The sequence below is a fragment of the Lissotriton helveticus genome, chromosome 4_1, assembly GCF_964261635.1.
Source record: "Lissotriton helveticus chromosome 4_1, aLisHel1.1, whole genome shotgun sequence".
In the NCBI taxonomy this organism is placed as follows: Eukaryota; Metazoa; Chordata; class Amphibia; order Caudata; family Salamandridae; genus Lissotriton; species Lissotriton helveticus.
The window spans coordinates 1,888,961,879-1,888,989,111 of NC_136063.1; the positions used below are offsets into that span (position 1 = coordinate 1,888,961,879).

General features: G+C 44.7%; 1 protein-coding gene across 2 annotated transcripts in view; it reads right to left on the reverse strand.

The window, feature by feature from the left end:
• Positions 1-6,325: 6,325 nt before the first annotated feature.
• Positions 6,326-27,233, reverse strand: part of LOC144827735 (sodium- and chloride-dependent neutral and basic amino acid transporter B(0+)-like) — a 1,401,915-nt gene continuing 1,381,007 nt past the window's right edge. For both annotated transcript variants that reach the window (XM_078685942.1, XM_078685941.1), the window contains one exon: positions 6,326-6,524. In XM_078685942.1, the coding sequence (XP_078542068.1) occupies positions 6,360-6,524 (165 nt within the window). In that variant the 3' untranslated portion in view covers positions 6,326-6,359. The remainder of the gene's footprint in view (positions 6,525-27,233) is intronic.

The following is a 27,233-nucleotide window of genomic DNA, read 5'->3' on the forward strand; positions in this document are numbered from 1 at the left end:
ACCCCAGGAAAACTTAAACCCGGTTTTGAGGGACATCACTAAATCTGGAGTTATATTGGGGTTTCAAATTAATTGGGCCAAGTCGGCGGTATTCCCATTGACTAGTAAGACTGCACAGCAGCAGCTGGACTACCCGTTGCAGTGGGAGACGGAGGACTTTAAATATTTAGGAATACACCTCACCAGGGACAAAGACGAACTAATGCGCAATAACTACGGGAAGGCCATGGATAAAGTTACGGACAGCATATCCAAATGGATAAAGCTGCCTGTCTCGATGGCGGGGAGGAAATCCCTTAATAAGATGACGATTTTACCAAAATTTCTATATTTATTTATCAACATACCTTACTACCCGGGCAGTTTTTTCTTCCGCACCCTCAAAACACAGCTGGTACGGCTTGTATGGGGGGGGGAAACAGGCAAGGCTGAATTTAACGACACTGATGTTACCATACCATCAGGGCGGATATGATGTGCCCAATTTTGAGCAATACTACTACTGCGCACAGGCGCATTTTGCTGTATATTGGATACATCCACCCCCCTTATGGCGCACTTAACTGTAGAAGATAGCTATATGGCTCCAACTCCCCCGGAGGGATATTTATTCACAGAGGTGAGGGAACGAGGATGGGATCCGTCCACGGTGGACTGTACCGTGGCGGCTTGGAGATGGATGGTGCGTAAGATGGAAGCCCCTATAGTGTACCCCCCCAAGATGTCGCTACTGCGCAATCAATCCAATGTTACAGGTTACATGTAAGGGGTTGTGCTGCAGAATGTAAAATTGCAATACAGCACTTGGGGGGACCTATACACAGGGGGACAATTTCGAAATAAAGAGCAGTTTTTTGGAGGACACACGCCCACAATTATGGACACATTCATGTACACCCGACTTAGGCAGAGCATGAAAGCAGTCACCCAGGCATTCCCGGCGGAACCCGACACGTTTGCACCAGTACACGCATTACTGCAAACTGGGGCCCCCACACAAGTCATCTCCCTGCTGTATAGACAGGTCAGGAGCTGCCCCCCTCCTATGCCCCTGCGGGCTAGAGCAGAATGGGATAAGGACTTGGGAGAGACGCTAACAGATGACCAGTGGGAAAAAAGCTGTATGCAGATGGAAGCGTTCACTACCAGCAGTAGGTTAAGACTCATACACTTTAAATTCCTCAACCGCCTGTACCATACCCCAGCTAAACTGCATAGATTCCAGCTAAGGTTGGACGACAGATGTGAATGGTGTGGGAGGGAAGGAGCAGACTTCATGCACTTAGCATGGCGGTGCCCGAGTGTGAAAACTTACTGGGAAGCGGTATTTTGCAGGACTGTCAGCAATGGTAGGTGCGCAGATTGCAATGTCCCCGCTCACAGGTCTCCTGGGCCTGACACAAGATATACGGACAGTGCATAAGAAATTTCTAGCAATGGGAGTAGAGGTTGTGAAAAGGAGGGTGGCATGCGGTGGGGAAGAGGACAGGCACCTAAATTCAAAGATTGGGTGCGAGACCTGTCCACTTGGCAGGAACAACTACACAATTATGCTGACCTACTACCAATTAAATCCAGGCCCAAAAATATTTGGGGGCCCCTGGTGACATATCTCCTGGCGCAGAATGTAAGCAATGAGGCAGAACAAGTGGAGGAGGTGGAGGTATCGGAAAGTGAGAGGAGCTAAGAGGGCAGGCACAGACCGATACGGGCACTAAACGGGATGTTATGGGAAGACCTGGAGGGCGAGTGCACTCGAAACCAGGTACTTGTTTGGCCCAATTTTATGATAGCGGAACACAAATGTTTTACTAATGCAATGTCTACTGACATTAACGTGCGGAAGGATGGAGCAATACACTTCCAAAATACCACAGCGCACCAAACCCTGTAGTGCTGGATATGCCGTAGTATTGAAAAGTTACAGAGGGGGGGGTTTGAGTTGTTATCTTGAAGTAGCTGCAAACTGAGACAGCGAACCTGATTGTAACAATGTGCATTAATAGCTGTAAAGAGCATAAAATGTAATATGCATAACTTCAATTAAGATTTTGGAAACTAAAAAAAAAATACCCTTTTTGGCTATCGAAAGTCAGTTTAGGGTCAAACCAGACTCCTAGGTTCTTTACTTTTTGTTTGAGGACTGGAATAGCGCCTATGACATCTGACTACCAGGCTGAAGACCATACATGTGGAGCTTTTCACACAATGAGGGCCTCCGTTTTATTGGTGTTAAGCCTGAGGCAGCTCCTCTGCATCCAATCTGCCAACTCCACCAGGCACAACCTAAATTATGCAACTCTGTTTCCTGCAAAAGAGATACAATCATTTGTATATCTACGGCATGAGACGCAATTGTAACTTTGTGTCGCTCAGCGATCTCTGCCAGGAGGCCCATGCATAAATTGAATAGGGTAGGGCGTAAGGTGGAGCCCTGCAGCAACCCCTGACACACAGGCAACATATTTGACGAAAACGGTCTTTGAGTAACCTGGAAGGTGCGGTTTTGGAGGAAGGAGGCTAGCCTCCTCAGAGCCAGGGCTCCGACACCGCAGCTCCACAACTGTTCTAATAGAAGGCCGCAGACTTGTCTCTCGTCTGAATAGAGTCTGAGTGATTCTGAGGCTAACTACAGAAATTACTCTATCCAGTGCTACGTCTTAAAACCAGCCTGGGAGGGATGAAGCAGATTGTTCATTTCAATAAACTTGATAAGTTGGACATTAACTTGTTTTCTGCCACTTCCGCAAAATAGAGCAGCAACGAGATGGGGCTCAGATTTTCAGACTTTGGGGGGTCTAAGGTGGGCTTTTTAAGAGAAGCACAATGGGGATGTGCTTCCACTTCGCCGGAAGATGACCTGTGTTACAAGATTGAATTATAGCTTCCATAAACAAGGCTAGAATGTTGTTTGGAGCTGGGTCCATAGGTGACCCAGCAAAGTCTCCCAAGATCCTCCAAGGAGGGGTCAATAAAGCTAGAGAGCCCGTTCCCTGAGGGTGAAGCTGCCAACCAGGTCTCCAGGCATTAAAAATCTTTAACATTCTGCAGAAACGAATCGTAGATTTTGGCTACTTTAACTGCAAAAAACTAGCAATCTCATTGTCGCACTTTACGGCTGGGGGTTACGAACCGACACCCGTTCCAAAGAAGACACGGATTTAACAATATTTATTTATTTATTTATTTATTTATGGGATTTTTAATGCGCAACTAATACCCTAGGGTGTCTAGGCGCAATGAGATGCTCTAAGATACACAAAATTCAGAACAGGAACTTATTGATTAAATAACCAAGTTTTCAGGGCCTTACGGAAGGCAATGAGTGTTGGTGCTGTTTTAATATACAAGGGGAGTGTGTTCCACAGTATGGGGGTCGCTACCAGGAAGCGTCTATCTCCCCATGTGGCCGTTCTTGTTCGGGGAACATGCAATAGGTGGCTTGCTGCTGATCTTAGATTCTTTCCAGGTATGTACACCTGAAAAGCTTCCTGTAAGAACTTTGGTCCAGTCTGATGAATGGCCTTATAGGCGATGCAGAGAGCCATGAATTTGATTCTGCTCTCCACTCTTAGCCAATGTAGATGGCGTATGGCTGCTGAAGTAGAGTGTCGCCAAGGAATATTAAACAGAATCCGTGCTGCCATATTTTGCACGGACTGTAGTTTGTTCAGGATGTATTTGTGAGTGCCAAGGAAGAGGGCGTTTCCATAATCCAGCTTCGAAAACACTAAGGTGGTGATCAGTGTTTTCCCTGCCGAAGCGGGTAGGTATGGCATGAGTTTTTTTATTTTCTTCAGCACGAAGAATGCAGCAGAGATCACCTTGTTGACATGATAACCAAAAGATAGCCTGTTATCAAAGATCACTCCCAAATTCCTAACCTTGACAGCTGGAATCGGGGGGGAGCCCATCTGACTGGGCCACCAAGTTGGGGACCATTCGGGAGAGATCTTACCGAAAGTCATAACTTTGGTTTTCTCTGCATTAAGTTTCAGGCAGTTACTGTGCATCCATGATTGTACATCCAGTAACCCCTCCTGAAACTTAGCTGCTACCACTGGACCGTTCTTATGCACCGCCAACACAAGCTGGGTGTCATCTGCGTAGGTAGTTAATCGCATCCCATGTGATTTAATAACCCTCGCCAAGTCCGCAACGTAGATATTAAAAAGCGTGGGACTTAGCGAGGATCCTTGAGGGACTCCACAGGGCAGTTCAGAAGTGGGCGAGTAGTAGTTGCCCAGTTTGACTGCCTGTTTGCGATTAACTAGGAAGGAGGCTATAAGGTCTTTAGCCAGATGACTAATTCCAAGGGCTGCGACACGGTCGACCAAGATGACGTGGTCGACCGTGTCAAAAGCAGCTGACAGGTCCAATAAGATGAGCACTGCAGCACCTCCCGAATCCATGATCTCTCGAATTTCATCCGAGGCCTTTATCAATGCTGTCTCAGTTCCGTGTCCCTTCCGGAACCCGAACTGAGTGTCATCTAGGAGCTTATGTTTTTCAATAAACTCAGAGAGCTGTTTATTCATTATTGCCTCCACTATTTTGGCAGGAAATGGAAGGCAGGCAATTGGCCTGTAGTTGGAAATGATGGTAGGGTCTAAAGATGGCTTCTTAATCAAAGGTTTAACAATAGCCTTCTTCCAGGTCTGTGGATAGACACCTGTCCTAAAGATGGAGTTGCATATGTTGGTCAGCGGCTGGGTAACCACATTGTATAGTTGGTTCATTATGGTCGGAGGACATGGGTCCAACGGGGAGCCTGATTTAATTTTGCCAACAAGTGCGTTGACCTGTTCTTCGGTAGCTGACTGAAACTGAGTAAAGGAAGGGTGCTTCAGTGCTGGTTGAATAGTTAAATCAGCGGTTCTTCCTACCGGCTCTTTAGAAAAAGTGGAGTAAATATCCATTACTTTAGTAGTAAAAAATGTGGCTAGGGCGGTACAGAATTCCTGCGAGTTCTCTGTTGTGGAGCCAGTTGGAGGACTGGACAGAGAGTTCACCACCTGAAATAACATCCTAGCTGAGTTCTGGGCGTGCTCAATACGACCAGTGAAGAAAAGATTCTTTTGTGTGGTGATAGCTTTCTTATATATAGCCAGAGCACTTTTGTATTCTTGCTTAGCCAATGGACTATAGTGCTTTCTCCAGCGCCTTTCTAAATTTCTACAGAACTGACGCTGGAGTCGCAGCTCTTCTGTATACCACTGGGCAGATGGAGTGGTTCTATTGGGGTGATACGTTTTTTCAGGAGCAACTTCGTTCTCTGCTTTTAAGATCCATTCCTGAAATTTAATGGACATAGTTTCAGTATCGTCTCCGCTTTCTGGAGCAGATGATAGAAAAAAGTTTCCTTGAGGAGTGTGTTGACCCCTCAATCTTTTGTGCTGTAATAGTCTATGAGTACTGTAGATTGTCCTTTAAGCACTCTATTATAACTAACTTTGCTTTCAGTGTTGTAGTCTTTATGCAACAAATATTATTAATGTTATTAGTTATAATGGCAAAAAAGTGACATTTAACTTAAAAGACATAAGTTGAAGGAAAGTTATAATTGCGAAGCAAACCCCATAATCACTGAAATTTGCCAGTTGTGATCTGCCATGAAACCACACCCACACATGCGGTATCAATAAATACCTTTTTCGTTTATATAGTGTTTATGGAAATTGGCAAAATAGCCTTTGACATTTCAGTTATTCAACGTAGTGTTGTATTCCAACGTAAAACTGCACACACTATCGCCCTTATTCCACATGTGCAAGACAAACTAGCAAGACAACGGAGGCACAGCAAAAATTGAAACACTACAAAATGCGCAGGAGACTGTATGTATTGCGACTTATATAGCGCACGTATCACCCGCGCTTGCCTTGGGAACCCGTCCTGGTTTTTCCCTGTGAGATAACCCCTACTGGGTATCCCCAGGGTGAAAGCCAGGCATCCCGCAGCGGGTGGGCCACCATAGTGGAGAATAAGCAACTATTTCCCAGAGTTGCAGCACAGGACCCCATGATTAGAATAGGCACCGAGGCGAGAATTATCGAGTCCGTGGACATTTTTGGGCTCAGGACCCTGCCACGTCGGGAATTGAACCCTGGTCCCGGGCCAGACCTCTGCATCAGGGTCTGCCGCTCTAATCAGTGAGCCACACTACTCCACAATCCTCTATTTGCATTGTCATTGAAGATGGAAGTAACTGTAACTATATGCCAATATTGTCGCTTGACTGTAATTCTACCTCCAATATATAGAATAATTAACACAATAAAGCAATATTCCATTATTGTAACATTTTATTCCAATTTTCAGTGCTTGAAATTGTGTTATCCTCAAGAGCATATGGCACTTTATAAATATGCCACGTTATCATAGCCATTTTGCATCTCAGTAGCTGCTGGAGTCTCGATTGCATTGCTCTGTTTATCATCCACCATATCTTTGTATCTCTCCCCCCGATCTTTTTTTGAAGCAGGGCCCCAATTTGGTGCTGGCTTTAAAACGCTTTTCAGACGCTGTAATAGAAGAAATAGTGTAAGTATTTGGGTCCAATTCATTTTACATGGTAAAATACAGTAGCAATGCTTCTTCACACAGTCGTGGCCCGCACTTAAGGGCAGATGGACCCCTCCCCCCAACATTTTGCAGACATGAAGAGTACCTGTCAGGCTGAGCAAAGGTCAGCCTGCAGACAGTCTTTATGTTCAGGTCAAGCCGCCAGGTGCAATACATGCACTAAATGCCCAGGCCTAAAGCTGCCTGAGCTCAGATTTGTCAGGCTGAGCTTTTCACAGCCCTGTGGGTTTGATCTCCTTAGATCGGCAAAGCACCTCGAAGTACACCCTCTCATGATTAGGGAGCACGTCACAGAGAGATTCAGACTGCATCGCTTCAGTTTTAACTCCTTCGATGCTGATGACGGAACCGCTCCATCATCAGCTGCGCTGGCACTGTGCTGATGACGGAGCGGTTCAGTCATGGCCCGCTCGCCGCGCCGGCGCGGCACGGATTCCGCGCCTGCGCTGGGCGTTCCATTGAGCGGGAAGGGCCATGACAGAACCGCTCCGTCATGAGCACAGCTCAACCGAGGCTGGTGACGGAGCGGTTCCGTCACCAGCATGGGCGCGCTGCACAGCCGCCCCGCCCCCTTAGCGCTGCGGCGGAATAGCCGCTGCAGCGGAGGTGTTAAGCCCTGAGGTGCCCAGGGCCAAATGTCAATAAGTGACACCTGGTCACAGAGAGGAGTAGAGTCGGCAATTCTCACCAACCTCATTCTCTCTCGGTGGTGAGTAAGAAAATGCCACTTCCTCATGAGGGGATTGCAGTCTGAACCCTTGAGGATCCTCAGAGGCTTCTCTCTAGCCCCTGAGATCACTCCTACAACCTGGTAAGGTTTTCTTTTTTCTTAATGTTCGTTGCATGTTTGTGTGTATGTATAAATGTATGTGTATTAGTGTGTGCATGCTGTGAATGGGTTTGTACATATGCTGGCGAATGCTGGTCTATATTAGAACTGTCAGCCTTAGTGTGGTCTTCCCCAAACCTTTTACTTTACCCCTCCTATTTTACTGAGCTCGTTTTTGTTGGCCTTAGAACGCTAACTGCTAGCAAGTGCTAAAGTGTGTGCTAACTCCCAAAAACATGGTATAATTGGTTTACGCCTGATTGGAATAATTAATTTACTTATAAGTCTGTGTTAAAGTGGTATACCACATACCCAGAGCCTGTAAATTAAATGCTACTAGTGGGCCGCCAGCACTTATTTTGCCACACATCTAAGTAGCCCTTTAAAACACGTCCCAGGCCTGCCATTGCAGCCTGCCAGCAGTTTTAAACTGCCAACTTGATTTAGCAAAATAACAATTTTTCCAAGGCTAAAACTCCCTTTTTAATACATATAAATTACCCCTAAAGTAGGCCATAAGCAACCCATAGGGCATGGTGCAGTGTACTTAAAAAGTTGGACATGTATTTTAAGTTTCACATATTTTGGTTTGCAAATTCATTTTTCACAACTGTAAAGCATGTCTCTCCCATAAGGTAACATTGGGTTACCTTGTTACATTTGATATATGACTATTTTGGCTTAGGAGCAGGTCAGAACGTCATATTTGGTGTCTGAGAAAATGTAAGTTAAAGTCCTCTTTAATGGTAAAGTTGGATTTTACTTCACAATTGTGAAAATGCCAATTGTTTAAATAAAGTTAGCAATTACTTCATAGATGTCTAATCATAACACCTAAAAACAATGAAAGGCACAATAGTCTGTATAAATTCAGAGAGAAAAAATAAATTAGTACAACCTGGTGCATTTCTTAATTCTTAATATTGTATTAAAAGGATTCATAGTTTTATTAGGGTTTCAAAAATAAGGAGGTACTTCAAAGGCATTGATAATAGAACTGAAATATTCTTGACATTTATGTTTCGCTAGTCATCAATGCTCAATAGCCAATTTCCAAAAGTATACAGTATGGTGAAAATGGGGTAGGGTGTTGATGTTTTGGTCTCTCATACTCAAGAATGCCCCTGCCACCTTCCAGAGGTCGGTGAACAAACTCCCAGCCAGGATAGAGGCCCTCAGTCCTGCTTACATTGATAACATAAGTGTCTACAGTTGCAGTTGGGAGGACCACCTGCACCTATAGGAGTACTTCAGGCCTTGCAAAATACAGGCCTGATTATCAAGGCCATCAAGTGCCACACAGTGCAGGGTTCTGTGGTGTACTTAGGAAACCTTTTGGGGGGGGGGGTGTAAGGTACAGCCCCTCTAGGCCACATTAAATGCTATCTTGGCCTGGGAGCCCCCCAAAACCCAAACCAAAGTAAAGACATTCCTGGGTCACATTGGAAATTTCAGGAGGTTGATTAAGAGATACAGCACCATTGTTGGCTCCTTAAATGAGCTAATTTCTTAGAAGCGGTCTCGGAAGGTCATCTGGACAGAGGCCTACCTCAAAGCATTTAACACCCTCAAACAGGACATGTGTGCAGCCCCTGTACTCCAGAAGCCTGACTTTTCCAATGAATGTATTGTACTGATGACGCAGAGCAGGGGCAGTGTTATCACAGTTAAATGAGTCGGGCCTAAACCAACCTATAGCTTTTATCAGTAGGAGTTTACTTCCAACGGAATAAAGGTAGAGGGCTATGGAAAAAGAAGCACTTGCTGTGGTTTGGACACTGAAAAAGCTGAGACCATACCTATTTGGGACTCACATCCAGGCTCAGTTAGACCACAGGATCCTAGGATGGCTCCTGCATCTCCTTACAATGAATGGAATTTGAGGTGTAACACCGTCGTGGGTCAGAGCACTGAAATGCTGTCGATCTGGCCAGGTTTTTGTGCCTTAGTGATGAAAACTCTCAGGAGGTTGGGTAGTTCTCCCCACGTTCAGTTGGAGGAGGGCACATTTCTTAGAGCTGACTGCGTTATGATGGTTCGTCCTCATTGTTTTGTCTTCAATCCTCTTATTTTTCTGATTTTTTTATTGGCCATAGGACTCTGTGCACTTTATCGCTGCTGACCAGTGCTAAGGTGTTTGTGCTCACTCCCTAAAACATGGCACAATTGGCTTACTCCTGATTGGCATATTCAATTTAATTTTAAGTCCCTAGTAAAGTGGTATAGCATATACCCATGGCCTGTAAATTAACATTTGCTAGTGGGCATGCAGCACCTACACTTCCAGCCACTTAGGTAGTCCTTTAAAACATGTCCCAGGGTTGTCAATATATAGATATATATACTGTTTACTGGTGGTTGCCAGTAGGTAGTTATAGTTAGAACCTAGTTTCCATAGGAAAAATATTTTTTCATTAAATAAACTTTATTTCGGTCAACATGACCTTTAAAGTGCAGACACAGTACATACAAATACATTTAAAAATACAAAGAAAATCAATTGCATGTAGTGAGAAACAAATGATAAAAAAAACAGTAGACATTGCTGGCACACATATGAAGCTAATAATTTCCACGCTCAATTTTAAGATGCCCTCTGTCCTAATTATTTCAGCAAAAGAAAGCGAAGGCAGTAGATATAACAGTGGGTTATTCAAGGCAGAGGACAGGGATTCACTTTTGAAAAGTGCATAGTGTAAATAAATAAATAATATAAATAAAAACAATTATCATAAAAAGATGACCGCTAGTATTACTACTAATGTTATGCGGCAATTGGCATGACCTAACACTGGGGCAGGCTGCTTCAGCATAAAGTTTTCACAGCAATTATGGTAGTAGACTAGTAGACTACTCAAGGCAGGCAACAGTACTCACATTTAAAAACATTAAGACAATATAGAAAATATACACACATTAAAAAGCATAAGAAGTAAAAAAACAATTTTCCTGTGACATAATTGGAAAACCTACATACATAGCTCAGGTAAAGCTGATCGTTTTAAAAATAAAACCTAGTTATAAAACTGGCAAGGGTGATAAGAAGGTATCCTCAAGGGTGCCCTTATTTCATTTCTTGCCGAATCATCATCTTAACTATTTAAGGATGCTTTTAAGAATATTCTGCGGGTACACCACATAGAAAATAGAAAACCTGCAACTGAGCAAACAATTGGGATACTACCCTCGTATTTCAGTATCCTGAATGCCTCAGAGCAGCGCCTGGTTCCCAGGTTTCTACATATCTGCACCAGCCATCGTTTTCTTGCCTTGTGGTAAACAGGACAGCTAAAAAACACATGGAGTACTGACTTTACAGGGCAGTGTCATGCCGGGCACTTCAGGACTTGCGGACCCCCCACTTGTGTGTAAAAGAGCAGAGAGGCAAAACCCTGTGTCTAAACTGTAAAAAAGCATTCTAGCAGCTGCCGGCTTGAGGTCATCCTGGGCTGGCTCAAAACTGTGCCTATCTTTGATTTCTAGAAAGGCTGAGGTTAACTTACCTACTCAGGGGTTACTATAAAGCTGTGCCAGTTTGTACTCCCCATAATGGGCCTTTAACCATTTCCTGGGGAGTTCCCCCAACCCCATACTAGCTGGCTGCCCCCGCAGATTCATCACTTCTTTTAATTCCTCCCTGTATGATAGAAGTTCTGGGGTAACCCACAGGCGACACCAATATAATAAAGGTCTAAGGTTAGATTCATCGGCGATTGCCCTGACACCCAGAACTCCGGAGCGGAGTTAGAGGGGTGCTCCGTGGGAGATTTAACAACTGTCTGAGAAAGTTTGTTCCCTGTCTGCGTTAGATTCTCAGTACTAGAGTGGCCACACAATTCTGCGCCATATAGAGCCCCTCTCCGGGCTTGAACCTTATACATTTCGATGGCAGGGCTCACTGGTTTCTGGCTGTATTTACAGAAAACCTTCATTATACCACCTGACGATTGCGACAATTTTAGTGAAGATTTTTTGATTTCTGCCCCCCAATCCATAGTCTCTGTGATTGTAATGCCGAGATAATCGAAAGAGAAAACTCTCTCGAGGGGTTTACAATTTAGGGAAGGGTTTGCTCATGTGCTTTTAGGGCTGTTAAACGCCAAAAAATTGGTTTTCAGTAGGTTAATTTTTAATCCTCTTTCACTACAGAATGCTTCAAATCTATTGAGTACCCTCTGAATCCCCATAGGTGATTTGGATACTAATAAATTGTCATTGGCAAACATCATTGCTGGGATTATACGCAAAGCTAGCTTGGGTTCATCAAGATCTTTCTCTACAAGTAAATAATCTATTAGACCGTTTATATATAGACTAAAGAGTGTAGGGGCAATAACACAGCCCTGTCGAACACCACATTTAATCGGGAATGATGCAGTTAGCTTTCCATCCTTACCAAACCTAATTTGGGTTAAGTTTTCCTCATGCAGCTGCTTGATGAGTTGGGATAGGTATGCTGGAACCCCCATCTCATGGAGTACAGCCCACAATTTTTCCCTTGGTACCAAATCAAAAGCTGTCCTCAGGTCTACAAATATTAAGTAGAGGCTGCCACCCTCTAGACACACGATCTTCCAATGTAATAATTGTAGCCTGAGTATTTGGTCCAAAGTAGACAGTTTTTCTCTAAACCCTGCCTGTAGGGGGTGAGTATCTTCCGTTTCTCCATCCAAGTTTGTAACCGAAGCAGCAGTACACACGCCCAAAACATTTGTGTAATGTCTATGAGGCTGATCAGCCTATAATTGGTTGGTAATAGCGTTTAACCTTTTTTATAAATGGGGATTATTTCGACTCCGGCCCAACTGGGGGGAACCTTCATGCCTTGAAATATGGCATTGAATAACACCCAGAGGTATGGTGCCCATACTGATGGTTCACTACGAAGAAGATCCCCAGGGATTTTATCTAATCCAGGTGGTTTACCTGGTGCTATTTTATGAGAGGGCTCCCCTAATCTCATTTAAGCTTATACTTGTGCTAAAGTTATCGTCATAGTGTTGTTTGGTTTCCCTTATGTTGGGGGACTAGTCAGTCCCACAAGGGCATCCCTCAGTTATCTCATCATTCGGTATATCTCCCTTGGAGTAGAGAGATTCAAAATGGTCCCTACCTGTATTGACGACTTTCCAAAAAGTCCTCATATCCCTAGATACCAAGGAGCTTCTCAAAGCATCCCACTTGTCCTTTTCCCACCCTTTTTTAGCTTTAATAATGACAACCTTATAGGCCGTCCTTGCAGTTTTAATTGAAGGACGACCATTGGCCTTGATGGACAGTACCAGAGATCTTTTGGCATTGCAGCAATGATCATTATATCAAGGATGGGGGGGTTCCTACGTGGCTGATTCATTTTTTGGGGGATAGAAGTCTAATGTGACTTCTCCTAGCCTTCCCGTAACCATCTCGGAGTCTATACTATCCCCATGGTGAGTTATTGAGTTAGATGCTGTCAGAAGCGCCGGGATCAGGGCTTCATATAAAGTACTGAGTTTATCTTGAGATTGGCTGATATCAGACCTTCGCACTCTTCTCCTACAATTTGAAAGTGTCAACCTGTCATCAGTAGGATTATCCATGTTTAGGACGCTCCCGGGATTAAGCTCTTTTAGTTCAAGTACTAACGCATAGTGGTCACTGTCGAGCCATGGAACAACCTTAAAATCAATTAGCCTGTCCCAGGATTTGAAGTCAATTAAAATATAATCTAATAAAGAACCTCGCTCATTTCTATGGAAGGTATAACTACTCGATGTGTCAGACAAAGTTCTACCATTGCAAGCTCTTAGGGAGTGTTTCAAAACAAGGCAGTTCATCTGGATCACCAGGGGGCACCATTTTTTAACTGGTGGGCACCTGGTCTCTGGGATTACCCAAAATGTATCCTCATCATTGAGGCTATCCTGGAGCATTCTCTCTAGTTGCTCAAAATGGCAATTGAAATCCCCTCCTAGGATCACCATATGTTTATCTGCAATGGTAGCTAAAGAAAAGTTGTTAATTCTTCCAGCGTTTTAGACTCCTTACCCTGGGCGGCTGGTCTGGAATACACGTTTAAAAGGGCTATAGGAATCTTTGATGGAAACTGCAGTATAACACACAAAATATTGTTGGATGCTGTGTCAATCTGTTTGGCCGTACAGCCTAAGTAGACTCCCACCCAAGTGCTAAGGCCTCCCGATGGTCTCCCTTTTCCCCCTGATGTTGCGGGAATACTAAAAGTGGCAAAGCCCAATTTGGAAATATCCCCTCTGGCCCACGTCTCCTGGAACATGCAGATCTTGTGTTGGTTAATAAAGAGACCCCAGTTGGGGTCATCTAGCTTGTTGTTCAGACCCGCAATGTTCCATGATAAGACCCTTGGCTTTGGGCAATTGGGGCAGTTTGGTTTGTTGGCCATTAAAGGGGATGATTGCAGTGAGGCCTTTCTCTTCACACTGTCGTCCTTCAGATCGGACCCACTGGTTAGTGAGGGTTTTAGATTATCCCTCGGCACCATGTCACAGCCGTCGTGGGCGGAGTCAGGAGAGCCGCCAATGCTCCCTCAGGCTTTACCTTCCCCACGCGGCATGAAAGGTCCTGTGTCAATAGCCCAAGTCTTGATTGCTATTGGGAGCGGCCATATTTGGTCTTTAGTATTGGGGGGCTGATCCTTGGGTCAATCTACTCCTTCTAGATGCTGTACTTATTTGCTGTGGGAATATTAAAAATAAATTGCCTTTGCCAGTGCTGGTCCGGGGGAGGTAGCTCGCTATTATTGGAGTCATTTCTCCAGCCCCGCTCATAGTGCCTTGTGTCATGTTGAGGCCTGTTGGGGGGGGGTAAACATATCCCAGTGGAAGGACTTGGGTGCTGCCCAATTTTCTCCCATCCTCTCTAGCTAGAATTTTTTAGGCCATCAACGGGTTTCTAAAATTAATTACTATACAATCTCCATGTAACTCCTTGTATCTCCTGCCTATCCAGCCCACCCTCCATGTGGTTAGGATCTCTTCCACATAATCATAGCTAAAATGCCTGTGGTTTACAAGCCAATGGATACATTTATTCTTTAATTCTTGCTGGGATTCATATTTGTCTCATCTAAGTTCAGGGATGCCTGCAAGAATAAGGACGTAAGGGGTTGATGCAGGAGGTAGATTTATGACTGGGGGAGGGAAAGAGATCATTGGTGGGTTCTATGCATTTGGGGGCGCCTCCCCCTACCTGCTGTAATTTTGTCTGTCATTGCCCTCTAGATTTGTGGAGTAAAGGTGGGCGATTGGCTAGATTAGAAGTGACTGGCCTTAAAATACTGTGTCAGGTGGCAGGCTCTGATGTATGTATCTCCCTGTTTAGTGTTGGTAACAGAACTTGCTCACCGGGTTTGGGATCTGAATTGACCAGTGTAATACTTGCTGTGGACTGGTCTCGTATTCTACTTACGGAATCAACGTTACGATGAGTTGCCCCCCTAGTGCTTGTATAGTCATTAAAACGTACTATCAACCTGTCAACCTTCTCCTTTAAAGTTCTAAGTTCGTCTTTGACTATATCCCTCATTTGGATCTGTAGATCCACTACTAGCTTTGTGACCCACACTGGCTGATCGCTTGTGGTTTCTGTGCTGTCTTCTGTATCACTATTCCCAGATTTTCCATTATCGGAAATTGCTCCTGCAGGCTTCTTCATTCTTGCTGCTGCTCTCACTTTGGGTTTGGGTTTACCTTGTTTACCCGATTGGTTAGATGTGACAGCCCTAGGTTGCTCGGGGTTAACTGCTTCAGTTATTGATGTTTGGTCACTGAGAGAATCAGTTATCGAAACCCCTATAATTTGTGAGGTGCTAGGGTCAGTAGTTGCAATTTCTAAGTTTGGAGTTAGGGACAGTCGTCTCTCTGTCCGCTCTATTTCAGTGGCCACGGCTCCTAAAGCCTTTTCCAACATCCTATCGATAGAGGTTGGTTTGGTGTTGGGTTTGGGCATAGCCAGGGCCTGTTTCTTTTTAACGTAGGTTTGTCTCCCCATTCTACAGTATCTCTGAATTAGACTCTAGCGTTGATTAAAAAAGCATTACATTTAGAGTGGACACAGAAGCTCAATATTACAATTTCCACTATAAGGCTGTATGGGTATACACAACCACTGGGATACCTGTTGGAGAAACCTCTAATGGTGGGCACTATCTGGGACCAGCACAATTGAAGTACCTGATTCTACAGACACAATATTACAGAGCCAATGCAGGTAACCACTAATATAGTTTGCTTTCTAAAAGTTAAAGATAAAATAGTGGAGGGTCAATGCAGCTCAGGCAAACACATAAAAAAGTGAGTGCAGAATGAATGTTCCAAAATTTGTTGTCAGCATAGAGTCATTTAAGGTGCGAGCTATGTTTACTGTGTGTCGGTAAAAGAGAAAATACAATTAAAAAAAAATAATAATTCCAATGTCTATAACGTAACAATCAGGGGACACAGCCAGAGCACCTTGTTTGCAGATCCCGGGGCTAGAAAGTTAGAGGGGTGGCCCAGCCCAGCCTCCTCCGGCCCCTGACAGGTGCAGGACGGGCCCTCCATTGACCTGGGCTTTTCCCTGGGCGCGGCCCGCACGCGTCCCGTGCTGCTGGAGTGCTGGATGGTTTTTAAGTGCCTCCTGTGCCACGCTGCAGTGGCGCGATCAACATGCGTCCCAAGCGCTTGCTGGGATTTGTAGTCCTCCTTGCGGGCCATTCCCCTCACATTGTGGTGTGTCCTGGAGGCAGGAGAGGGGGAAGAGGATGAAGCAATATGCCTTTCCCCTCACGGCTGGGATGAAAACAGAGCTGGATTTATTACAGGCACAGCCGTTCCCCTCACGAAAAAGGGCAGGTGAGTCAGCGCGTCCTGCGCTGTGGGAGTGCTGTATGTTTTTTAAGTGCCTCCTGCGCTGCAGTGAAGCGATCAACATGTGTCACCCAGCGCCTGGTGGGATTTGTAGTCCTCCTCGCGGGCCGCTCCCCTCACGGCGTGGTGTGTTTTGGAGGCAGGAGAGGGGAGAAAGATGAAGCAATACGCCGTTCCCCTCACGGCTGGGTTGAAGACAGAGCCGAATTTATTACAGGCGGAGCAATTCCCCTCACGGCGGACTGGGCAGGTGAGTCAAAGCATTTTTTGATTTGCTAATAACTTTGCCGTAGTTTCATGAATCTTCCTGCATTTCTCCCATCCAGGTCAGCTCCTATCCTGAAATTTTGGGGGTGATTCGTCAAGTTGGGGCTGAGAAAAAAGGGGGGGTCCCAAAACGTGTTTTCTCCATGTTAATTTCCATAGGAAAATTTGCGAAAAGCTACAGCCTGAACTGCTGAACGGAATTACCCCAAATTTGGCAAAAATAATAATATATATATCTCTCTCTCTCTCTCTCTCTCTATATATATATATATATATATATATATATATATATATATATATATATATATATATATATATATATATATATATATATATATATATATATATATTAATTCAAAAGGCTCTGCAGCAAATAAAGCACTCCACAGCATCAAGGAACTTACTTCCTTTATTTGCATATCGATGGTGAATTAACGTCCGTCATTTCATCTTGCTTGCCAACGCGTTTCTGAGCTGTCCGCTCCTTCTTCCAGGGCTGTGGCAATGTGGTTTAGTAAAGCTGTTTACAGTCCCATACCTGCGCTGTCTTTAGTAGTTGCAGCTGTAGGTGTGTCAGCTTCGTAGCTTTCTCGCCATGAATTCTGGGACATGTAGTATTAATCAGCAGTCATCCGCGCCCACAGTGGGTTCCGTTTTGCCACAATAATTAAACAAGTTCATAGTGGTCCAGTGTAATACCACTGTGATATTTTAAGCACTTCAGTGTGCCCCGGCATATAATTCCCCTCGCAATTGTTGCAGAATGCTGTGCTGTCTTCACCTCGGGATGTCCGTGGTCTGACTGCCCCATTCTCCAGCGGCTCCTTCCTTTGTAACAGGGTGGTGCTTTATTCCACGACGAAGCTGTCGTGTGTATTAGTTTAATTCAAAAGGCTCTGCAGCAAATAAAGCACTCCACAGCATCAAGGAACTTCCTTCATTTATTTGCATATCGAGGGTGAATTAACGTCCGTCATTTCATCTTGCTTGCCAACGTGTTTCTGAGCTGTCCGCTCCTTCTTCGGGCAGACATGTAAAATGACGCGTCGGACAGACATGTAAAATGACGGACGTTGGTCACCATCGCCATGAAATAAAGAGAGGATTCTTACCTCACTGCTGTTGAGTGCTTTCCTATTGCAGAGCCTTTGTTGAACAAATATATATATATGTGTGTATATATATATATGATCAAGCCATTTGTTTGGTGAAACGCGTTGTGATTAAACAGCACTTTCAAAAGACCAGCACACTCCTCTTTTTTCCTGAGAGCGCGCTTATTTGAATTCATTGTTTGACAATATATATATATATATATATATATATATATATATATCTATATTCACTGAAAAAACCATAGGTTATAGACCATATATAGTTAGGAATTAGCATTTAAAAAACCTTATTTTACTCACACAAAACCATTGAAATTCCATATATAGTTAGTTGCACTAACTATATATCGCGCACCCGCAATCCACTGCTGATCATGTCACATATTACATCATTCATGACATGGTCAGTGACATCACTGATGACATCACTGATGACATCTCAAATGACATCACTGATGACATCACTGATGACATCTCATTTGACATCATTCTTGTGCTAATACGATAAACCTCTTCAGACTCTAATATAACCTTAGATACACTCAGTGTATACAGACACTCACACACTGCCACTCATCCATGGAGTTACTCACACCCCCAGTCAGTCATGCAAAGAAACAATCTCACCTCCATTTCTTCAACTATACAGTTAAACACACCTTACTTATTGACACATATACTAACACATATTTTCTCTCTTATACAATCCCTGATACAAGTTCACAATGATCGATACAACCACTCACTCATTCAGTGGCTCTCATGCACAGTTTTTTATATATGCCAACTCTCACATGTACTGTGTTTTACATATGTACTTACTATGACATGTAGCATTGAGATATCCATTCACTCATCAATACACTCATGCACACAGTCAACTGCCCATGTAGCTGTTTCCACATGCACTCTTGAACTCATACACCTAGTGAATAAACTGCTCACACATCTATGCATAGAGTCACACACCTTCCAGCCACCCCCACACAAACTCAATCTCCCATAGAAATACTTGGGCAACCAATTAATAACACATATAGCCTCTCGTATAGCTAATGATCAACACATGCAGCAGTTTACAGAACAACAGACATAATGATGCACAAATTAAGACAGTTTAGTCACTAACCCATGCATTCAGTGAGACACATTTAATCACTCACTCATACAGTCAGTCACGCACCTACTAAATCCTTCATCCAGACACTTATACATCCACTCATTCTTCAATATGTAAGACATATTTTAACTTTACAGAAACATACAGTCACTGGATGTTGTCATCAGTGATGTCATCAGTGATGTCATTTGAGATGTCATCAGTGATGTCATCAGTGATGTCACTGACCATGTCATGAATGATGTAATATGTGACATGATCAGCAGTGGATTGCGGGTGCGCGATATATAGTTAGTGCAACTAACTATATATGGAATTTCAATGGTTTTGTGTGAGTAAAATAAGGTTTTTTAAATGCTAATTCCTAACTATATATGGTCTATAACCTATGGTTTTTTCAGTGAATTTTCAAGGTTTTGTAAATGCTAATTCCTAACTATATATGGTCTATAACCTATGGTTTTTTCAGTGAATTTCAATGGTTTTTTAATAGCAAATATCATAAGCTGTCGAATGTCAAGTACGTGGTAAGTGAAAACATTTTCGTGTTTATGCACACTGATCTGCTTTGAATGGTGCCCCCCCCCCTCATTTCTATTAGGAGTACTCTCTCTTTGCAGATAGTGAAAGGTAGTTAACGCAGGCCTTTGCCCCCGTTGTAATCCGTCGTGCCTGCTTCTCTCTCCATTTGATTGATTGTTATCCAAGTATTTACTGTTTTAGAATTAGTTCTCTTTGGTTCATTCTCTATTTACAAACAAACACAGAGTCGCAATACTCTGTTTAGTCTTTGCAGATAACGAAAAATCGTGTAAAAAAAAGAAAAGGAATCGAGCAAAATCAGTAGGCCACTAATGGGATCTCTTTTTGACCTCGCTAAAATAGAAACATTAGGAACAACCCCTCATGACAAATACAAAACTAGTGAGATGAACTGAACTCCACACAATGATGGCTGCAAAACAGCTCGGCTCCGCCACCCACCCCGCCCAAAATAACGATAAAGAACGGCTGCCATGATTGGTTGCGGAATGACCACGACGGAGCTACGAAATGGTGCTGCTCTCATGCTAACCCCAGCTTCAGTCTGAAACATCCAGAAACACTGTAGACTACCAATTCGATCAGTTCCGGTAGCGCCCCAATGTAACCCGGTAGAGAAGAACTAGCCCTCCCCTCTTTGACTGATGGTTCTTGTTGCCTGTCCCTTCTGTTGTCATTTAACAGAACTATTTAGCCTGCTGAAAGGGGTTGTGTTCCGACCGCTGGTTGGTGGAGACATTTTGACTATATTCTGTACCTGCGTTGTCGCGTAATGCGTCATATGACGCGCCGCGTTAGCGCATCCGGAAGTCATCCGGGGCGCGCAGCGCGTAACGTAAGCATAACAAGTCATGTGACTTGTTAATAAAACTTTTCATTGGTTCATTTTACTTTTCTTATTGTAATGATGAAAGGCTTGGTCATATGACCTAAAAATTACGCTTTTCATTACTTCCGAACATTATTTTTTCTTAAATATATGTTATAATGTTCCAGGCTAATGTACTTTCCCGGAAATTTTACAACTGTCCTGCAAGTAAAATATATTCTTTTTTCGAGAAAAAGAGCGTTTCTTCGTCCCATGACGGAGCCGTTGAGCAAAAGAGGGTCGACCTGCTGTCTTAGTCGCCGATACGCCTGAATATGAGATTCTTATCGATCACTTTATGTTGCAGGAATAGAAAACACAACAGCCCTTGACCATTTATCTTTACTGCGTTCCTTCGTATTATACCTTTTACCCTTCATGTAATTGGTCTGCTTTATTTCACTTGCCTTTTAATGATTCTAAAACAGTCACTATTATTAAAAACTTTACCAATGTATATACTACTACCATGTTTTCTTTTAAAAACCTTTATTGTGAAAATTTCATTATACAAATACGAGCCTATAACCACGTGGGCCTGCCACAGAGCAAACTGTAATCGTATATGATGAATACACATTTACACTGTAGAGGAACGTAACGGGCGGGCCATTAGGTTGCAAGAACTAAGGTGTCTAACAGTTACGGAATCGGTGGACGTACATTTTATAATTAAAATACGACAGGGCCAGTTACAATAAAATTATCTAGATATACATTTGCGGGCAAGTACCATGGGTGACGTTAATTCGAACTTTCAACAGTACAGTAATCAATAACACATCAGAACTTAATATCAATAGGGATGTCGAAATATTCAATCAATTCTCGTCCCCGCCCGCCATGTGCTTCAAAACTGCATACGTATCTCGTGATTTCAAGGTTCTGCAACCAGTACACAACAAGGAGTTACGAGTCCCATTTATTCCGGCGCCATTTTGGGCGAGGACGGGCAGGTCCAGGATATAGTCAAAATGTCTCTACCAACCATCGACTATGATGATGTTCATATGCTGTATTTATTAGAGTAACACTCATCTGTCCACATGAAATTAATTTGCCACAATCTAAACATGTCATTTTAATCTTTCCAAAGTTCTTCTAAATATTTGGGACCGTTTCCCTTGCCTCTGAAGCTCTCAGTGCCACTTCTTTGATGAATGTACTAGCAGGTCAGGGGTTCTCCTCCAAATCTCTCTTTTATGCAGCACTATAATTAATTGGTGCCACCTCTCCATATGACGATGCATGGTATAGTTACCACAACTATATTTTTTTTCGGTTCCTCTGGAGAGTTCATTGTGGCAGATGAAGCGTGTAACGTACCGGGCATTTACCTTTTTTTGCATGTACAGGAAAGGAAAAAAAAATCGAGCGTCCGAGTTCTAAGGTGTCCCAGGGCCATTTTAGTGGACCAGGCCCAAATCCAAAGAACAGGCCGCCATTTTGAGAGTCCTCTTGCAGCCGCCTGTCGCTGTAGCATCAAGAGCAGCCGAAACTCAGCTGAATGGCAACTGAAACGGTAAAGGGGCGCCCCACTACAGCAGACGAGCCTCCACCTAGGAAGGCCCATTCACGCCGGCTCCCCCCCCCTTCGGGCACCCCACGCCGTTATTCGGAGCAGTATTGTAGGATGGCCACACCAGTGCGGCAACTTGCTAGACATCACCTCGGTGGTAACCGAATCTCAACGCCTTGTGGTGTCTTCTATTCAAAAAACATTGTTATGCTGCCTTCGACCTATTCGCCGCAAGTGCGCACACAACTCAACTGCATAGCTTGCTAGACACCACCTCGGTGCCATCCGGATCTTGGAATGTCAGCACCTTTTGGTGTCTTCTCTTCAGAAAATATTGTTGCGCTGCCTTTGGCCCCATTCGCACATCAGTCCGCTACTGACGCCATCTCACAGGCTAATGGGGCGCCCCACGCCGACTTTCAGCATTGTAGAATGACCACACCAGTACAGCAACTTGCTAGACATCACCTCGGTGCCATCCGGATCTCGGCGCCCCACTGCAGATGAAGTGCCTCTCAACTATGAAACCACCACGGTGACATCCGGATCTTGGCGCGTTGTGCTGCCTTCGGCCTATTCGCACATCGGTCCGCTACTGACGCCATCTCACAGGCTAATGGGGCGACCCACGCCGAGTTTCAGCATTGTAGGATGACCACACCAGTACAGCAACTTGCTAGACATCACCTCGGTGCCATCCGAATCTTGGCATCTCAACGCCTAGTGGTATCTTCCATACAAAAAATATTGTTACGCTGCCTTTGGCCCCATTCGCACATCAGTCCGCAACTTAGACATCACCTCGGTGCCATCCGGATCTTGGCATCTCAGCGCCTTGTGGTGTCAGTCAGAAAATATTGTTGCGCTGCCTTTGGCCCCATTCGCACATCGGTCCGCTACTGACGCCATCTCACAGGCCAACGGGGCGCCCCACGCCGACTTTCAACATTGTAGGATGGCCACAGAAGTGCGACAACTTACTAGACACCACCTCGGTGCCATCCGGATCTTGGCGCGTTGTGCTGCCTTCGGCCTATTCGCACATCGGTCCGCTACTGACGCCATCTCACAGGCCAACGGGGTGCCCCACGCCGACTTTCAGCATTGTTGGATGGCCACACCAGTGCGGCAACTTACTAGACACCACCTCGGTGCCATCCGGATCTTGGCGCGTTGTGCTACCTTCGGCCTATTCGCACATCGGTCCGCTACTGACGCAAACTCACAGGCCAACGGGGCGCCCCACGCCTAATTTCAGCATTGTAGGATGGCCACACCAGTGCTGCAACTTGCTGGACACCACCTCGGTGCCATCCGGATCTTGGCGCGTTGTATTGCCTTCGGCCTATTCGCACATCGGTCCGCTACTGACGCCGCCTCACGTGCCAACGTATTTTCTCCGCATTTTATACCCTATGCCGCATAACAGGTCATGTGACTTGTTTATAAAACTTTTCATTGGTTCATTTTACTTTTGGTTTCCTAATGATGGAAGGCTTGATCATATGACCTAAAAACAACACTTTTCATTGGATGAAAACTTTTTTTTTTTCCCAAACGATGAAAGCCCCACCTTGTTTCTGGATGTTTCAGACTAAACTGGCGTCAGCATGAGAGCACCACCATCTCGTAGCTCCGTCGTGGTCATTCCGTGAGCAATCATGGCAGCCGCTCCCCACCAGAAGCCTGCAGGAGTCGGGGCCCCCAAAACTTTTGAAGAATTCTCAAGGCGGAGGGGACGCTTTCGAGAATGGGGTCCAAGACCTAGCAGACAAGCGTCCGATTTCCAAGGTGTCCCAGGGCCATTTCAGTGGACCAGGCCCAAAAAGGAAAGAGCCTGCCGCCATTTTGAGAGTCCTGTGACAGCCGCCTATCGCTGCACCGCAAGAGTGGGCGCAACTCAGCTGAATTGCGGCTTTTGACACAGTGGACCAAAAACGGATGGAATGGCAACTGAAACGGTAAAGGGGCGCCCCACTACAACAGATGACACTCCACCTGGAGAGGCCCGTTCACGCCGCCTCCCCCGGGGCGCCCCACGCCGTTATTCGGAGCAGCATTGTAGGATACCAAAACCAGTGCGGCAACTTACTGGACATCACCTTGGTGCCATCGTTCTGCTGCCTTGGAACTATTCGCACAACAGTTTGCTACTGATGACCCACCCCCCGCGACGCACCACGCCATTATTTGCTGGGTGGCAACTTACTAGACATCACTTTCGTGTCATCTAGATTTCGGCGCGTTCTGCTGCCTTGGAACTATTCGCACAACAGTTTGCTACTGATGACCCACCCCCCGCGACGCCCCACGCCGGAAATCTGGACGTTGTGCTGCGTTGGGACTATTCGCACAGCCGACCACTACTTCGTTGTTTTTCCCTAAAAATGTTTATATGTTATTACTATTTTTGTTTTCTTGTATATATTTATAAATTATTAAAGTTTTATAATCTTACTACTTTGTCGGAGTGCTATATATTTTTAATGTGACACATAATTGTAAAAACTTTGATGTACAAAGAGTCATCCCTGGAATCTTCCGCTTCACGCTCGGTCCCCTCCCCAATCACAATACAGGATGGTTTTCAGATAATAGCAACGCTTCTGCTGTGACGGATCTCATCGAGTGTGGGCCTTGATCTACTATAACTCCTTTGAAGAGGGGTGATTCTTTACAGCTGTGGCCATAAACTACATCTGCAGGGCTAGCTGATAGCCTAGGACCGGCCTGGACAATCGGACACAGAGGAAAAGGAGTGTTAGAGGGTGCGGTAGTGAATAGGGCGAAAGGGAGGTGTCGGGCGGGCACAGGGTGTGATTCTCAGGGAAGAGCAGCGCAGATGGGGGGAGGTTTATTACCCATGCATAAGACAGAGAGCGGGGCTGACCACTGCCTGGGTGAGATGCTTGCGAGGGTGGGGAGCCATGCTAAGGATCGACAGCGTGCACAGAGTGGGTCTGGTCAAGGCATCTAAAATGGCTGCCGTGCACGACAAAAGTGTGGCATTTGAAAAAAGACAAGATGGCGCAGACAATGTTTTTCAACACTTCCTGATTTCCTTCAAATCGAACGTTAACAGACGTTGGGGCATATTACCAAAGTTAAGCGATATTTATCCCTAACGATGCATTGCAAAGATTTTTTTACCGTCAGAAATTATCGCAGATAAACCTTGCTATTATCAAGGTTTATCGCAAATACGATAAAAAACGACCGCAATGCATTAATATCGCTGAAAACTCAGCGATATTCATGCATTACCGAGCTAATGCTCTTAGCCATGTTATCCACCTCCCATTGGATAACATGGCTAAGAACTGCTCAGGGCAGCTGTTACTTTTTGGAGATATTCGCGCTTATCTCGAATATTTCCAAAAGTTGATAATAGGAGATAGCGATGTTAGCGACTCTTTCCAGTCGCTAACATCTTGGCATGCCCACTTTGCATGTCATTAGTGATAAATATCACTCACATGCAAAGTGGGGCCCAAGGTGGTCGCTATCTCCTACTAGCCGTCGCTAACTGGTGTTAGCAACAGCTAGGTAATACAGATATAATTTTATCTCCGCGAAGCGGAGCGCTGTTACAGATATATATCTTGTTTTTGAACGTTAATTTCTCAAAATGCACTGAAGCACATATATTGAGACCTAGCAAAGGCACATCGGGCTACCAGTCCCTAATATTTTACCAAGTTTCGTGCAAATCCATTCAGCCGTTCGATTATTATTATTATTTTTTTTTTTTGCCCCGCGGGGCCCTTTTAAAACCTCCACATCAAACCTAGGGGGTCAGCGAGGATCTACTATGCCCCCTTATGGTCATTTGCCCCTTCGCTTTGGCCTCCTCTTGTCTCTCGATCCTATCGAGAGACAAGATGGCGGCCGCTACGTACTGTTTGGAATGTTTACAGACACCGGAGAGCCAATCAGCTTCGCTTCGCAAAGCTCCGTAACGCGAAAAGTACGCGAAGCGGTGCGCTGTTACAGATATATATCTTTTTTTGAACGTTAATTTCTCAAAATCCACTGAAGCACATATATTGAGACCTAGCAAAGGCACATCGGGCTACCAGTCCCTACAATTTTGCCAAGTTTCGTGCAAATCCATTCAGCCGTTCGATTATTATTATTATTTATTTTTTTTGCCCCGCGGGGCCCTTTTAAAACCTCCACATCAAACCTAGGGGGTCAGCGAGGATCTACTATTCCCCCTTATGGTCATTTGCCCCTTCGCTTTGGCCTCCTCTTGTCTCTCGATCCTACCGAGAGACAAGATGGCGGCCGCTACGGACTGTTTGGAATGTTGACAGACGCCGGAGAACCAATCAGCTTCGCTTCACAAAGCTCCGTTGCGCGAAAAGTACGCGTCCTGGAGCGCTGCCCGGTCCGCTGTTACAGATATATATCTTTTTTTAAACGTTAATTTCTCAAAATCCACTGTAGCACATATATTGAGACCTACAAAAGGCACATCGGGCTACCAGTCCCTACAATTTTGCCAAGTTTCGTGCAAATCCATTCAGCCGTTCGGGCTAAAAGTGAGGCCAACCGCCCTATGGAAAACTCAATGTTAAAAACACGTTTTGGGACCCCCCTTTTTTCTCGACCCCCCCTGGACGAACCCCCCCCCAATTTTCAGGGGCTGCTCATAAACAAAATGTGCCATTTTCCTGCAAATTTCAGCCAATTCCGTCCACAAACGCCAAAGTTATTAGACATAGAATTTTCAAAAAACCCATAGAGAAAAAATCCTAACTATATATACCTACTGGCGACCGCCAGTAGGTAATATCTATATATATATATATAGATATATATATATATCTATATATATATATATATCTATATATATATATATATATATATATATAGATATATATATATATATCTATCAAATTCAAGTTGCCACTTGTAAGGACGGGTTCCACAGTGAGTGTTTTACTGGCATCATCACCAGTCCGTGTGCTTTTAACCGACCTACTTGGGTTTTAATTGACATTAAGAAGGGGAACATTGCAGCGTCCACAGTGACAGGACGTTGTTGTTAAACACCACGAATACCAGAATGCTCTGGGACTGCTAATCATGGCATCAGTACACGCCCACTGGGGCAGACTTAATAAAGTAACTTCAGGTGTTTTAACATGAGGCTGCGGGGTTCTTTGTCTAGCTCGTGAACAAGGACTGTGTGTCTGAAACGCGTTGAGCTGCATATCATTGGAGAAAAGCACGCATTGGGTTGTATGCCGCACACTCACCTTCAAAGGTTATTCCCCCGTGAGGGCGTCCTTACAAGTGGCAACTTGAATTTGATTGTTGTTTTGTAGCCCTGCCAGGTCGTGAGGACGAACCGCTGCTGCAACGCGGATCTTTGATGCTCAGAAGGCCGGGCGCCAGAAAACAACGGAGGGTTCCACAGTGAGTGTTTCACTGGCATCATCAGCAGTCCGTGTGCTTTTAACCGACCCACTTGGGTTTTAATTGACATTAAGAAGGGGAACATTGCAGCGTCCACAG